We start from the raw sequence: 16,801 nt of genomic DNA, 5'->3' as shown, positions 1-16,801 counted from the left end.
CATGCTATCAATGAGGTTATCTCTAATAGATGGACAGTTGAAGTCCTGGTTTCCATTTACTCTGCTCTGGGCTGAATCCCTGTACCTCTCTTTGCATTCATCGCTAAAGGCTGTAATAGCCGGTGATAAAAGGGTTTTGGTTTGCCTTTTTTTTTTTTTTTTCCTTCTGGCCACAGACTCACATGGAAAACCAGGTATATGGAGTTAACAGCATTTGTATCTAAAAGATATCAAATCAACAACTGCATGACTTTTTATTCCCTTTTTCTTTTTATGTTTTCATCCTTTTTTTCACTTCTGTATTCTCCTTTTGTGTGTTTTACTTTGCTTTACTTTATTTGAGTAATTCTAAATAATTATTTCCAGATCTCTTTTATTTAGAGATGAATCCGCATTGCAACACAAACTTGGATTTTTGGGCCCACTTTATTTGTTTCCTAAAAAGATTTTTCCAGCGCTGCAACAACTAAGGTTCATTGGAGAAAACCATTATATACATAATTACAAATATACACAATTACTTTATAATACATTCAAAAAATTAAATTAATATTAAGAAAATTATAAAAATAGATTCTTTTTCTTCTGTCATGCTCTACTGGTACCTTTATTTCTGTTTGACCTTGACCTTTGACCTCAGCTATGAGGAACGTGCCCGATACCTAGAAACCATCGTGCAGCACCACCAGGAGCCGACCACATTCGAGGATTATGCAGCCCGTGTCTACAGTCCTGCTCCCTGCACACACCTGCCTTCTGACACAGGTACAACTAAACCTTTCGCTCCGTGAAACATCCAGTAACCAAACTTAATATTCTACCACACTAACAGATACACCGTCGCTCAGAAACCCTGAATGACAAGGCTGTCTAAGTACAACTTTGTGAAACTGCTTGTATTGACACTAAGAGACATGAAATTTGATACTGAATACTTTGTGTGCATGTCCCAACATAGCCTAATTTCAAATACCAAAATGAAAGACTCAAGAGAAACCTACACCTAGAAGCTATTTTCTTATGTGTTGAGATACAGATTTTCTAGATCAGGTTTGGACTGATTCTCCACAATACTGCCTGAGAGCTGCTACACACACGGTAGCAGCTCGGACTCTGATTCAGAGCCGTGTATCGGATGAGTTCTTTTCTCTATCCAAAACTCCGATCGGCCTTCTTCAGTCTCCAGAGCATCTCTGAGGAATCAGCTGACATGTGATCAGCCGTAGAGATGCCAGGCACACACATGGGAGTTGTGTTCTAAATGTCTGACTCTCATATGTATCCTGCAAAGTTTATTAGGCAGATACTGATGATTTTCGTCTGCAGTGTGCCTGTTTAAGTGTAATTTAAAACGGTATACTGTCCTTCGACTCACACATAATCTAATCGTTCAACACGGCAGTTATTTACAATAATGTGATTACACTGCTAAGCCACACGTTCTCTTCATAAACAGGTTATACTGCATATATAAAACATAAAGGAACACAGCTGTGTGACGTAAGCCTTTGTTATAATGTAATACTGACATGATGTTTGCCTTTTATTTCTCTACTGGTCAAGCAGATGTGTGACTGTGTGTGTGTAATTGTTGTTCTGTCAAACTTCTGCTCTTCTCTCCAGCTATTGTGTCAAAAAATCATTATAATAATAAATTTACAATAACAATCAACCAGGCTGAATAACATCTAGAACAACTTGAAACACCCTTAAGGGTTTATTCTGAATATTGTGTATTAATGAAACCCTCCTCTCTGAAGTAGTATGTTGCTCTATAGTGTGTTGTTCAGCCCATTTCAGAACACAGGATGGCAGAGTTAGTCAGACATGAAGATATGAGCGTTCATCATAGACAACATGGTAACACGCTAAATGTATACAGACTGGATTGATATCGAGCTTTTCATTTAAAAGAAAAAGGTCCAAATTTGTGCAGATATATTAACTCTGACGTGTGTGTCAAATACAAAATTCAGTCTGGACAAGATAATCCCGTGTTCTGAAATAAACCATCCTCAAATTACTGCAGCTCTCACTCACTCACTCCCCCCACTCTCTCTCCTCTCTCTTCTCTCTCTCTCTCTGTCTCTCTCTCTCTCTTCTCTCTCTCTCTCTCTCTCTCTCTCTCTCTCTCTCTCTCTCTCTCTCTCTCTATCTATCTCTTCTCTCTCTGTCTCTCTCTGTCTGTCTCTCTGTCTGTCTGTCTCTCTCTCTCTCTCTCTCTCTCTCCCTCCCCCCCCCTTCCCTCTCCCTATATTAACTCAAAGGTTTCCCTCCTTTAACAGCACAATGATCAAACATTCTTGTCTCTTTCTGTTTTTGTTTTCATTTCACCAACTTTGTTCATTTATTTTCTTTTTTATTAATATCATTTTTCTGATTCATTTCTATTTGATTTGTTTTCTCCTCTTTTATTTATTTATTTTTATTTTGTTTTGTGCTGTTTTTTTTTTTATTTCGTTTTTTTTTTTCTTCTCTTCTCTTCTGTTCTCCCCCCCTCCTTTAGATCGTAATGTCTCACTTGCCTATAGCTAAAAGGTAAGCCTGGTCACATGAACGACACACCCCGTTCTGATTGGCTCTTCCTACTGACATTTCAACCTAACCTCTGATCTCCTCCGATTTCTCCTGCATATGGTGTTAATCTCTCCATGTTTATTCCTCCATGTTTTCTTGACTTTAAGCAGGTCTGCATGAGTTTACAGCAGTCTTGTCTTACTTAAAAGGAAATGTCATTTTCAACTCATCTGTGAGTGCAGTTCGGTTTTGTCTTTTTTGAGCTCAAAATTTCCCCAGTTTTATGATCTAGATTTTCATCTTGAAGCACGTAGTGTATCAGTCCTGTCCTTCTCTTGTTCTTATTAACATTTATTTAAACATTTAAACAGAAATATGTTTACAGAACCAGCAGAAACAGAGCAACATTCACTCAATCAGTCTCTGGTCACGTGTAGTAGTTCGACAAGTTGAGCAGCTAAATCAATTTCTGAACAGAGGATGCAGTTTTACTGATGAGGAGCTACAGTGTGTGACTCTGCAGATGCATGCAGGTCATTTAACAAGACTTCATTGAAACAGTAATTAGTTTGTGTCCATTCATCCGTCTTTCACATTATCACTTAGTTTGTATTTGTTGATGAAAAATGTAATACATTTAATTAAAGTTCTCATTTGGTTTTAGTTGTGAAAAAAGGTTGTCAACCAGTATTTTAGATTTTGTTGACGGAATGAACACTGACGTACAGATAGTAATGTGATCATTTGTTAAGATAGACGTAGTGATTATAGCAGCTTTAACCTAACACCTAACAGCGTAATACAGTAGCCAAAAACATACTGCATGACCTTGAATAAACTTGAGGGTGTAGGCATCAACAAACAGGACCATTGACACACTGACGGGGAATTATTTTTGTTCAGTATGACAAAAAATCATCACATGCAGCTTTAATAGGTAACAACAAACATAGATTTTATACATTTTTTTTAAGCTCTTATGCAGCTGATTTGGCATTTACCCCTCAAAGATTTTGACATTTTTCCTCGTGCGTATTGGTGCATGTTGTCTAGCTTCACCAGATCTTCATTATATCAAACTACACTCAGTGTCATGATGAAAGTGATAGATCCTTTTCTTTTTTTTTTTAACCATGTGAGATTTCGACTCTTTTGTCCTTGAACTCACTCAGTAATTTTCCTGTCTGTTCTGTTAACCTGTGATGTCACACTGACCTGGTGAAACTTTGCCTCTAACCTTTTGTATGCTCCTCTCTTCCTGGTATTGATATGATGTAGCACTGTACACACACGCACACACACACACACACACACACATATACACACACACAAACTGACACATCCTTAAAAATGGGTAAGCACACCTATACATAGTTCTACACACATACACAAACGCACTGTCTGAATGAATAACTTTTAACTAACAAAGTTTGTTTTTCTTTTTCAGTAGTTATGTGTTTATTTGCAATAAGTAACTTAGTTGTGGTAAAATTAAGCAGAAGAATAATGAAGTTAAGATGTTTTCTATATCATTATACTGCGTATGTGTACATGTTGTGATATGTTTTGTGTTTATCAGTCAGTTGGTGTGTGTGTGTGTGTGTGTGTGTGTGTGTTATGTCTTTACATTCTCTCTAAATATACTTTTTCTGTTTGGCAAATTTCTGTTTTTATTCAGTTTTCTCTGTTTTTGTTTGTCACTTTCTTCTTTATTTTCCTTTTCTCCCATTCCCTATATCTTTTGTTGTTGCTCCCTTCCTCTACCACTTTTTTCTTCCTCTTTTCCCTTTCCTCTCCTTTCCTCTCCTCCCCTTGCCTCCCCTCACCTCTCCTCTCCCTTGCCCTACTTTCCTTTCCTCTTTTCTCTTCTTTTCTCTCCTTTTTTTCCCTCTCCTCGCCTTGCCTCTCCTTTCCTCCTTTCTTTTCATTTCCTTTACCATTCCTCTCCTCTCATTTCCTTTCCTCTCTTTCCTCTTTTTTCCTTTGTTCTCCTGCTTCTCTCCTGCCTCCTCCTCTCCAGAGGAGCATAGTGTTATGTATCTAATGGTCCCTAAACCACTAGACAGCTTTAACCTGCTCAGGGTGAAGGGGAAGGGTCTGAAGCAGAAGGTCCTTCATGCTAGCTGTGAATGGTACGCCTTGTAGATAGAACAGTAGTTTAGCTTTTACCTCATGTACTTTAATGACATCTTTGGACACAATATGTCTAGTGTAGTTTCCCAACAATATTAGTATTAACTTAATGGAGTAAACACATTTTCATTTTATGTGATGGCCAATGAGAGCTGAGCTCCACAGAAGGATCAGCTGACACTGAAAGTGTAGGTAGAGAGCAGGTTGTGTAACATCAGCACTTTGCTTTTTTTTATCACTTAATCCAAATAGTTGTCAAGCCTGTTGTTGCCTTCACAAGGCAAGTGTGAAACATATGATGTCAAAACAAGTTTATTTATATAGCTTTTATATATAGCGTTTAATTACACATGCAATCTCAAAGGACCTCACAGAGGAAAAAACCCTTAAAACAAAAAGTGTTTAGTTGTGTAGTGTTTCTGGAGTATATGAGTATATGCTGGGACCGAAGCTAGTCCAGTGTTTTTAAGGAACTAGAACGAACCAGTATAGAATAAAAACTGTAGCAGCTTGTATGTTGCCTGTCTGTTGTCCTGTGCGTCTGTCGTTCTGTCTGCGTCTGTGTGTCTGTAGGAGTGTGTGCTGTCTGCCTCAGTAGGGCAGCATGTAATTATCTTGTTGTCCCCTCATCCTCCTCTCCTCTTATTTACCTCCTCCCTTCTCTCCTTTATCCCTTCATCCACCCTCACTCGCCCCCTTCACCTCAACCCCTCCGACCCCTGCCGCCTCCACAGGCTCCTGCCTCGAGATTCTTCGGGGAGAAAGTCCGGCTCTTGGGGAGGCCGGGAGCGACTCGGCGTCCCCCATGTCTCCTCGGACTAGCAAGAGCCGCATGTCCATGAAGCTGCGACGCTCCTCTGGATCGGCCAATAAGACTTGAGCTTTCCAGACACTTCATATCATGTTACTCCTTGAAAGACGTTTCTTTAGAGGGAATTTGGTCTGTGATTGTACCTAAAAAAAAAAAAAAGAAAAAAAAAAAAGTACAAGAAATTAAACATGACACAACGGTTAAAACAAGTTAAAAGTTGCCCCCCCCGCCCCTCCCCAGCATGCTGCCGTTCTGATTAGACACTGGCCTTTTATGTACAGAACGCTTCATTGCACAGTTGTACTCTCAAAAACTCATGTAATAGTTTATCTACTCTACTGTATTTTTGTGGGCTATAATTATACTGTAACTTAATTTTGAAAGTCCTCACAGCTGCTGCATTTATCCTCAGCTTTGCTCACAAAAAAACCCCCACATAAACCAGTTAAACCAGTGCTGCAGCATGCTGATTTTTGCCACAGTAGCGACAGCTGAACAATTGCAGCCTAAGCAGTGCAGTATTAGTTCACAATCATTTGTAGAACAAAGAACTCCCGCACATTTCTACACTTGCAAATAGAGAAGATTTATTGGGAACAACATTTCACTACACAGACCTTCATCAGGTTATTTTACAAGATAAAAGGAGAGACCATCTGAAGTAGGTTGGTTGACCCATGTGGACCAATCAGGTCACACTACAGACTGACTGTCAGTCTGTAGTGTGACCTGATTGTTCTTTGTTCCACTATAGTCGGTTCATGGTCTTCTCCTGACGATGTACAGGAGCACAAAAGTTCTGCTCCTTCATAATCATCTGTGCCATGTTCAAAATTGCACAAACTCAAGTGTAACCAGGACTGCAAAAAGCTAAAGTGTGCCACATTGTACCTCGCTCTGCTTTCAGCTGGACTGCGTACACTTATTAGAGAGCTCGGTCGGTGAGATCAAACTACAGAACAAAGAGAAAGAGTCTCCATGTGATGTTGCGCTCTTGAAAGATGTTTATGGGAAATCTGTATATTTGTATTATAGTCAGCCTGCGCGTGTACAGACAGAAAGCTGAGTTTTGATATAAAAAAATAATAATGTTTTCAGAGTGATGGCACCTGTAGAAAGTTGCATGAAAAAGCAAGATAGTAAAAGTCTATTTTTGTTGTCGGAGCAGCGTTAGGCCCATAAAGATAGTACTGATGAGGGCAGGGGTCGGTTTCTATTCACTCCTCATAAAATGTAAATAGAAACTCATTCATTTGCTAACAATAAAGAAAACATGACGTTCCTTCTTTAGAGGTTGGACGCTGTCAAGCCAAAAATGTTTTCAGTGTTTGAATCCAGAAGAAAATCCCCCCCTTGCCTGAACTGATGGGACTGAACATGACCCGACCCTTTCTCCGAGCGCGACAAACAGTGTTATAGTGATGATGGAGGGATTGTTTGTCTTTCATAGATGAATATAGACGAACACGACAAACCGCTAAAAGAACCGAGCACTTGTTACATAAAGTTTAGTTATGACGTTTTTTGCTCATGCTGTAAAATGTGGACAAGCACTGATGTTTGTTTATTTTCCTTCAGTCTGATGAAATTTGTTGTTTTTTTTGTTGTTGTTTTTTTTTTTTATTGACTGTTTCCACCCGAACAAGAATGTCGCTGTCACTCTGTCATCTGATGCAATGGAACCACAGCTTTTCTTTCTTTGTTCGTCTCGAGTATATAAATATATATATTCTGTATATCTATATATGTATGAGTCTAAATATAAATATATATATATAGTAGATATAAGAATATCTATAAGAATGTGTACAGTGTGAGAAGGCTTGTTGTGTATATACTGTTATGTGAGAATAGCTGCCAAAGCCAAACAAATGGGTTGACACTACAAGATTTTATGCTTCAACGGTTCCTCTTTTATAACCAGTTTGCACTTCATCTTATTTTAGCTCAGATATTCTACTTTACAGCTGACGTGTTGAACCTTGATGCCACAGCCAGACTCTGGAAGAACAGAGGAAAAAATTAGGATTGTCCATGATCTTGTAAATTTGTTTGGGGACGTCCATGTTGTTTTTTTTTGTCAAATGTCACTTTGTTTTTCCTCCAAACATGAATTACTGTAAAAGCGGAGACACACTGGGCCTGGTGTGTGAAGCACTTAACGTCACTATAGCTGCAAATGTGGAGCGGTCCACATATATAAAGGGGGGGATTTGAGGACATGTTTAATGTCAATAAGAGAAGTTTAAGTCCATCGTTTTCAGTGTTTCTTTTTTTGTTGTTGTTGTTAAATAAGGCCAAGTGTCTTTCTGTTCGAGGCGGTTTTAGTGGTGAAAAAGGAAAATCAAAGCGTAAAAAAGAAAGATTCTGTATATTCAAGTCCAAAGAGGGGGAGAAATTAGAGATGGCAACTTGTATGAATGCTTTTCTTTTCCGTTTTTGTTGTTTTGTTTTTTTTACTCCGCTCTTGTATTTAGACTCATCCCCAGCTCCAGCTCTGGATTGAGGGGATCCGCATGTAATCAAAAATCTAACACTACCATAGAGGATTTTTTTTTTTGTGTGTTTAACGTCTTCATTCGAGCACTCCATCAGTCAGACTCAACACAAACACAAGTCACAAATATTCAAATTAGTTTGTATGGTTGAAGTACTTGAGGTGTGCTTGATTTATTACACCTCAGTGGCCTCAAACACTCATTCCAAAGCTTAATTATCACTGTTTTCATAATAATCATGGCTGTGGTTTTCCAGGGTTTTTCGTTCATCCACGTGATCCCTCATAAAGGAAACCTACATACTGTATATGAAAGATCTGTATGTGACAGTAGAGATACGTGTTATAAAGGTTTTGCATAATGCTTCACTGCTTAATTTGAGTGTGTTACACGGGCTGTTTCTTCTGTTTCACTTTAATGTTTTTTTTTTCCAGACATATCCTCCACAGAGAGGAGAGGGATTGTAAACAGATTTTTTTGGACCTTCTGCAGGGTTGACATTGATCAATTTTAAAAATGACATTGTAAAATAAGGTCAAATTCATGCTACTTTGTGTGTGAATATTTGAAGTCAGCTGAGATTTGAGTTTTCCCTTTAAATTATTGTTGCTCATGTACTTTTTATTACTAATGAGCAAGTGAATGGACTCTGAGGTTGAAGCACCCGCTGATTGGTCAAGACACATGGTCTAGTAGCCCCAGTTCACCCCAGGACTGATCTGTACATGCTGTATATACACTGCTGCTCACCTGCCAGTCAGACACCATGTCCCACACTCACTCCTAGGATGTTATTCACTTAGTCACATGTCACTTCTTTACCCAGCCACATCCCAGACTCCGTCCCAGAACCTTAAACACACAGCAACACCCTGCTTACTTACACTCCTTCCACCTGAAGTTCACATCCTCTTTTGTGTTAAAACACCAGTGACTTCACATGATGGCTTCAGTCATGATGCTGCTTTCAAGTCCCAAGGGTAAAAATGGGGAAATTCACATACTTCAAAGTTGTTTTACAGATAGCAAATACTCCTGAGGATTTCAGTGTTTGGAAGTAAACTCCAAATGATCTGCTTACACAGCACAACTGAACTCAGATGTATGATTGGAAATGAGTGTGTGTGAAGTTTAAAAAATCTCCTTAGAAGCAACCAAAATCTATAGAAATCCTAAGTAACTCAAAGCCTTTCAGCACTATTAAAAATCAACTACACTGAGTCACTGTATTTAGGTAGAGAGATTTATTTTTTCTGCCTCTTTGGCCCAAATCTGATTTCTTTCTGTCTTTTTTTTCTAAAAAGGGGGGAAATCAGATTCCCTTTATTTCCCGCTGCTTAAACAGCCGTAACAACCGCAGAAATCGCCGTTCACAAATAAAAAAAAAAAATTGGAACTTGTGTGTCTGTGTAGATGGATGCTCTGACTGTGAGGGCAGTGATGGATACGGGTTCAGCTGTTGTCCAGACGTCAGTGTGGGACAAGGCTGATGTATGTAACTACTGACTATACATACTGCATGACGCCAGTTCAGTACTAACTGCATGTGTTGACCGTGTATCACAACAGCTGTATCACAACACACACACACACACTCCGCAACCTATGTTACTGTCAAACCTGTAGTATGTATGTAAACATGTGTAACGTCTGTTTCACACACAGACAGCGTGGATGTGCGATGATGGAATTTGACAATAAACGATTCGTACCACCGACTGCTTTAATGTGTGTATGTGAGTGTATGTAAAAGGTTGACAGTGCACAACGCCCATTGATCTTAATGAACATTTATTGACAATAATTTAGATTTCACATTCAACATCAAACATATCAAAATAGTACTGTATAGGCTTCATAGGACAATTTAAACTTTTTATGACTAAGAAAACAAACCATGAGCATGTTGTCATAGCTACCCCGCCGCCTGCTGTTTATTTGTTGATTGTGTTGTCTTCGCTTGCTGTCTTGTTTTGCTTCTATTTTGTTGTGTGTTAAGTGTCAGACTAAAGGACCGCAGTGGAAATAAGCCTTCAGGCGGTATTGTGTTTTCACCCTCGGTGATTTTTAATGTGTGTAAAGACTGTAGTGCAGTGTTATATCATCAAATAAATCCATTCATTCATTCATTCAACTACAATTACATTTTTAGCATCATGAAGGCATTTTAGCAAATATCTCCAACAGTAATTTATAATCAATAAAGACAAAAGACATTTTTTACTAGCTGTACTAACATTAAATGCTTCATTTCTGTATCAAAATATTTTATAGCTGAGAAATCAATTGGCACATTTACTATAAAAGGCATATTATGGTCTATTTGATTATTTTCTGTTTTCGTTTGATTCTTTTATTGTTCACTGTACATGAAAATGGTCTTTAAAACGGGAGTCAGGACATTGATTCTGTCTCCAGTTCTCAGGGTAAGAAAGGTCACTTTCTAAACGTAATTACAGGTCATTGATTATGGTCTGGCTCAAGTCAGTAATGTAACACACTGGACTCCTCCTGAGCATCAGTGTAATCAGATTACTTTGCCACAGACATGAGTGAAGTGTGTCAATCATTGCGTCAATGTATGTTAAGTGAGTGTCTCTTAATATCATTAGTCATAATCAAAACATCCTTTGTGACTTGTCCTCAGTCCAAAAGGTAATCCTCTCAAGATGTTACCTACTATAGCAGTTGAGCTACTGTGTTTGAATGTCAGATCATTTACAGAGTGCTGAGAGAAACGAGAGAAGCTGAATGAAGATGGCGTTCTCTGTGCCAATATTGATAGATATATTCTCTATATGAGAGTAGAAATATAGAGACAATGTCTGACTTATGACTTCCTTGAAACAACCAAATAAATACCGACAAACAATTTGATTCTGTCTAAAGTTTCAATATCATTCAAGAATACTGGTCACTTTGATAAGACTCCAATTTTAAAGTCTGTATCTTAATAATCCTGCTGTTAACGCTTCTTAAATTGATCATGGAACATATTAGATCTGCCATCTGTTCAGTTAATAGAAATGCGAGATTGTGTCACTCATTAAGGTGGAATTACACTCAGAACTACATGTGGAGAACTGTAGGAGTCCACTCATGTAAGCGGACATGGTTTCAGGACCATGGACAGAGCATCGTGGTTTATTTATACACGTTTCAAGTTAGTTTCAGCACCATGGACAGTTCAGAACAACTATTTAATTGTCTAGTTTCAGCGACGTGATCAGTTTGTATTATGATCATGGATATAATAATTACATGTGTGCCAGCTTAGTAGTCAGGGTGCATATTGATCTTTAAACAAAAGGAACAGAACCGTATATTTCAGTGTAAATGAAAACCTAAACAGCTCATTGTCCTTAATATAATAATCATCGACTGATCGTTTGTCCAAATGATTTCAAGTGTGTGTCTCGCGCGCGTTTTACGGTCGCACTGCCATCTGCAGCAGCATCACTTGCCGGTTCTCGGTGGGGTGAGACTTGTTGATGTGTCTCGTGAGCCCCGGGGAGCTGAAGAATGTGGACGGACAGTGCTTGCACGTGAAGACCTGCTGCTGTTGCTGCTGCTCGCGCTCCCCGCTGCCGCTCTCTTCTCTGTGCACGTGGAATACGTCTGGTCTGAGTCCTCCTCCCAGTGTCCCCGCCAGTAACTCGTCCCTCATCGCGTGCCACAGACGGTGCTTGTCCCTGATTTCAACTGACGGGAAGCGCGCGCCACACAGGTGGCACAGAAAGACCTGGTTCTGTCCGCCACTATTCTCGCGCGCCTGCCCGTAAGATGAAGGTGGAGGAGAGGCTCGCGCTGTCATCTCGTGCGCGGCCAGGTGTTTCTTCAGGTAAGCCTGTCGGCGGAACTTCTTCCCGCAGTACCGGCACTCGTACACGTCCTCCTCCGGTAACGCCTGGATGAACGGTAGAGGAGGGTGCGGCTGCTGCTGTGGCAGGTCCGCGCGCTCCTCTGGGTTAGACATAAGGAGGCTGGAGGCTGGACTGTCCGCCGCTCTCACGTGCTGCTGCAGGTCCAAGCAGCTCTCTACCGGGCTCCGGTAATGACACGAGGAATCATAGCGAGGAGGCGCGAGGCTGTCGCTGTCGGGGCTGTCTCGAGACCGAGCGTGCAGCAGAAGCAGGGAAGGTTCGCGCCTGACGCGGGAGCTGTCCTGCGCCTCGTGGTGCTGATTCGTGTTGATGCGCAGCAGCTCGTTCTCCTTTCCCTCCATCTCTACCGGCTGCCTCTCGTGCTGAATGGGCCCGCGTGCCTCTTTTAACGGCTGGCTCTTGTTCGTAGGAGTCTCGCATCCTCGGTTGTTGACCGGACGCGGTTTGTGCCAGCGCCGATGAGAGGCTAGATTGGCGGGACAGCTAAAGACTTTGTCGCACTCGGGGCACCGGTACTCCACGCGCACTATGCGGGAGCACTTGTGCTGCGCGAGGGAGAAAGGGTCGGGGTACTCCTCTTTACACAGCTGGCAGATGAACTCTCCAAGCGGCGGGTTCCCGTTAAGAGCAGACGACTTTTCCCGGTGCCTCCTCAGCTCCGGACTCTCCTTCTTGATCCGCAGACCTAAAACCGGCGAGGTCGTGACCTCATCCTCGAAGTTCAGTTTCCGGTTCACCTTGGGTTTCTTGGACGGGTTTCCCGCCGCCGGTTTGTTGTGTCTGTTGTTGTTCACGCGCTGATCCGGTTCCAGGAACGAGCCTTTCCTCTCAGCGTGATGCTGCTCCTGATTCATCAGTGTCAGTGGCGGGAACAGGTGCACGTGAGCCATACTTGGGTCGTATTTGTCATTGAGACCGTAGGACGGCGCGTGGTGGCGGCTGCTGCTCGCGAGGAGTCTCTCGATAGAAGTCGGCGTGGAGCTCACCAGGAACGGCAGCTCCGGTAACTCTGCTGGCAGCTCTGACACCGGGGAGGATGTCAGGCACCTGCCGGGGAATAACGGCTGCTTCTCTCCCTCCTCGTGCTGCTCTAGCAGTCTCGTGCCAACCGGTTTGACAGGGCTTAAAGTGAAGTCGCGTGGAGGAGGTGGAGGTGGGAAGAAGCAGGAGAAGTCACCACCGGGAGTCAAAACGTCCACGTCGGTCACCTGCTCCTCGGTCTCCGGTAACTGCGCGCGCCGGTCCGCCTCTGCCTCCAGCGCGGACTCCACGTGCGGGCTCCACGCCTCCCTGATACCGGCGGAGTCCTCGCGGGACACCGGGAGCAGTCCGACACTCAACACACCGTCCTCCTTCACCGCCTCCGGTCTAGTCCCTTCAGGCTTATCACTGTCATACGTTACAGGACCGTTGTTACCGTTATTTCGTGATCGGTATGACGCCGAACATCGCCGGTTTCTCTTCACCAAGAATCCTCGAGGCATGGTGATGATGACGATGATGCTCGGCGCGTGGCACCACCGGGCGGAAAGAACAACAACTCCTGTCTCGAGCGCACTTTCAAGTAGAGCTTTGAAGTGCCGGAGAGAGAGAGAGAGAGAGAGAGAGAGAGAGAGAGAGAGAGAGAGAGAGAGAGAGAGAGAGAGAGAGAGAGAGAGAGAGAGAGGCGCGTGCAGGTGTGACAGGAGCACGAGAGAGAGAGAAAGTGTGTCGGTGTCCGTGATGCGCGTGTTTGTTTTTATTCCCTCACACACACGTACGCGATCACACACAATTTGGCTACATACTACACACTAAAACTACCCCCAAAAAATGTAAATTAGAAATTAAATAACCGACTGAAACAGGCGTTTTGGGGTTCAACGGAACAACGACTGGTCACTGTAATAAACTCCTGAAGGAGATTCAGCACAGTTCCCAAAATCACTTCAAAATAATTATATTTTGTGTTTACATGAAACGAACTATACGATGAAATGCACCTTTTAAATGGTGAGTGTGGAATTATCAGGTCAGGTGAGACTTTTTAGTCAACACGTAAAACACGAATGTTCTAGTTTTTAAATGAGCTTTTGGAGTTGAATCGTGTAAAAAACTGTATAATCTCGTGTAAATCTGAATGAGCTGCACTGCCTTCATTCATTGCCTTTGGAAAGTATAGAAACTATTTAATGAGACTTTCGACTGTTTCTTTCTTACCTCCTTTTACTTTCTTTTATATGAGTGCATTTTGGCAGGTTTTAGTTCTTCTGTTGTCATATTGTTTCCGTTTTTAGCAGCTGGGCTCCTATTAAGACGGGTATATTAATATGTGTAATGCCAAAAGTCTTTACTTTCACTATTATTATTATTCACTTGATTTTCTTATCATTTGCCTATAATCATTTTAAATTAATAATACATTTAATTTGTACCGCACTTTTCATTCATAGTGAAACTCCAAGTGCTACAGTATTAATAACATAGAACACACATCATAAAAGAAAATAGTAATAGAGTTAGTTAGTTCTACATTTCCTGGCTTTTAGTACCATTTAGTATATGGTAAATGAATTGCATTTATATAGCGCCTTTCTAGTCTCATCAACCACTCAAAGCGCTTTACAATACATGTCAACATTCACCCATTTACACACACATTCATACACTGATGGCAAAGGCTGCCATGCAAGGTGCTAACGTGCTCTTCAGGATATAATCTAATACTCATTCACACTCACACACACACCGCTGGCGCAGCCATCGGGAGCAATTTGGGGTTCAGTATCTTGCCCAAGGACACTTCAACATGCGGACTGGAGGAGCCGGGGATCCGACCGCCGATCTTCCGATTAGTGGACAACTGGCTCTACCGAATTTTCTCGTCCATTTCGCTTGCTGGAGTGTGAAATAACATGCTGTCACTGCTCCAGTGTTGATGAGGTCCTGCCACTCATCTTTTCTTCTTTTTACAAGAAACTCAACTGCCTTCACCTGCCAACAGTGAGAGTCCAAATGGACACATTTTCAAGAGGAAAACCTGATCAGATTTGTATAAACAGTCTACATGTTGGAGTCAGTGTAGGAACAGCACCCAACAGCACCCATGGGATCAGATACAGATTGTATCTCCATAAGACTACTAATGACCGTCTCTGTCCTGCTGAGGCGTCTGATTATCAGTGTCTTTGCTGGTGGTGGGAATACCTCGGGCTTAGCTTTCCCTCAGTGTGTGTGTGTGTGTGTGTAGGGACTATTCACAGCCGTCCTCCCCCACTAGAAGCTGCTCTGGCTGATAAGGGATCGGAGGGAGATCCATCCATCCAACCAGCCTCTCCCCCCGGGCTAGGCCGGCCCCTCTGTGCGGGCCAGGCGCTCTATAGTTCGGCCAGTGGGCTCAGGCCAGCCGGCGTCGCTCCCTGGAAATCAATCAAGGCGGATGAGCGTGAGAACAAGCTTGAGGGTCGGGCTGCTGGCTTGACGAGGGCCGCCTGGGGAATAGAAATGAGAATAGAAACGAGATGGGTGGAGAGTCACTAAACACTAAAAACTAATTAAGCACCAAGCTCGATCTTCACTTTAGTGATTTTTCACTGTAATTGTCAGCTGCTAATGTCTCTCAGAGTGGAAACCTTGACCCAGGTTTAACATTTATTGACCCCACTGACTGAAACCCATTTATGCCAGCAGGAAAAACAGTTATTGAAATGTTTGGAATGACTAAAATAAAAATGCTGATGTTGAGCCAAAATAATGAAAAACTAAATTATGTTTTTTTTTTATCCCATAAGGTTGATTTGCTATTTCATAATGTTGACCTGAAAAGCAAAAAAAAATATTGACTTATTTCCTAATTATGATTTAGTTTCTCATTATTTTGACTTACTGTAGACAAAAAATGCTGAGTCTTATTTTTACTTTTACTTATTATTTCAATAGAATATACAGTATATTTTTATTATCCTGTCTAACTTTGTATCCATTTTTTCTTTACCTTGCAGATGTGAAATTTCATAGTAAGATGATATTTCACATACTGGAATTGGCAAAGTATTTCATGGCACTCCTCCTCTGTCTCAAATATATAATGAAACACAAATGTTCTGTTGCAGTAACCGCTACACTATCTTCCATTTATTTCTGTAAACAGACTTGTCTACTCTACACTCAAGTGAGGAAAATGTGTGTCTGTTTTTTGCATCAGGCACTTAGTAGCTGTAATGCTTTGAAATGCTGAAAATCCATGACCCCAAGAGACTGGATAGATGTGAGGTGAATAAGTTGTATCAAAGGAATGAAAACTATACTACAATATTTTATAAGTTTAAAAGATAAATTATTGCTTCAATTATGATTAGTAGGTGATAAGTCATTCTCTTTTTATTGTGCCACTTCAGATTTGGTATTTAATAAATGTTTGACACATCATTTGTGCCATGCTGTGCAAAATAAATGTTTAATTCCTGTGATGCAACCAGCAGCTACACGCAGTACAGTATACTCTTATTTTCAGGATTGGAAGTAGTACGTATATTCACTGTTAAATTGATGCAGATCGTACAGTAATATAAGCAGAAAAAAAATCGAATTACATCATAGGAAAAAAGACTGGGCTGGGACATTAAAGTCTGCCATGAGGTTAAAATAATGGAACATGATATTAGGAGAAGTTGTCAAATGTAAAGAGGGACAGGATATACAGCAGGTGGCTTTGTCACTAAAAGCAGGATAAATGTTCTCAGCCAATCTCCTGTAAAAAAAAATATAGATCCACAGACAATCTGAAGAAGCTGTTTGCAGGAGGACTGTGTGCGTGTGTGTGTGTGTGTGTGTGTGTGTGTGTGTGTGTGTGTGTGTGTGTGTGCGTGTGTGTCTGTCTGTCTTTAGTTTGCATCGCATCAGAGGGCAGTGAGGTGGATAATCCTCCAGACTGCTGAAAATGACTCTATTGATCTGTGCTTCTCAGTCACAAGCTTTTA

The 16,801-nt window shown here is 41.4% G+C and overlaps 2 protein-coding genes across 10 annotated transcripts in view; one reads left to right on the top strand and one right to left on the bottom strand.

Moving 5' to 3' along the window:
* ralgapa1 (Ral GTPase activating protein catalytic subunit alpha 1) overlaps nucleotides 1-9,675 on the top strand; it is a 70,293-nt gene extending 60,618 nt beyond the window's left edge. For 4 of the 9 annotated variants that reach the window (XM_044374685.1, XM_044374684.1, XM_044374679.1 and 1 more), the window contains 3 exons: nucleotides 641-765; nucleotides 4,538-4,649; nucleotides 5,385-9,675. In XM_044374685.1, coding sequence (XP_044230620.1) covers nucleotides 641-765; nucleotides 4,538-4,649; nucleotides 5,385-5,472 — 325 coding nt within the window. In that variant the 3' untranslated portion in view covers nucleotides 5,473-9,675. Of the gene's footprint in view, nucleotides 1-640; nucleotides 766-2,506; nucleotides 2,539-4,537; nucleotides 4,650-5,384 lie in introns of those variants that run through there. The other 5 variants (XM_044374680.1, XM_044374687.1, XM_044374688.1 and 2 more) reach the window with 3 other exon arrangements.
* LOC122998082 (insulinoma-associated protein 2) lies at nucleotides 9,246-13,418 on the bottom strand. The gene has a single exon (XM_044374689.1). The coding sequence runs from the start codon at nucleotides 13,325-13,327 to the stop codon at nucleotides 11,387-11,389; it is 1,941 nt and encodes a 646-aa protein (XP_044230624.1). The 5' UTR covers nucleotides 13,328-13,418; the 3' UTR covers nucleotides 9,246-11,386.
* Between the last annotated feature and the right edge of the window lie 3,383 nt (nucleotides 13,419-16,801).

Source organism: Thunnus albacares, chromosome 15 (genome assembly GCF_914725855.1).
Source record: "Thunnus albacares chromosome 15, fThuAlb1.1, whole genome shotgun sequence".
Taxonomy (NCBI): domain Eukaryota; kingdom Metazoa; phylum Chordata; class Actinopteri; order Scombriformes; family Scombridae; genus Thunnus; species Thunnus albacares.
Note: the sequence above shows the minus strand (reverse complement) of the source record. Positions and strands in the feature narration are given on the sequence as shown.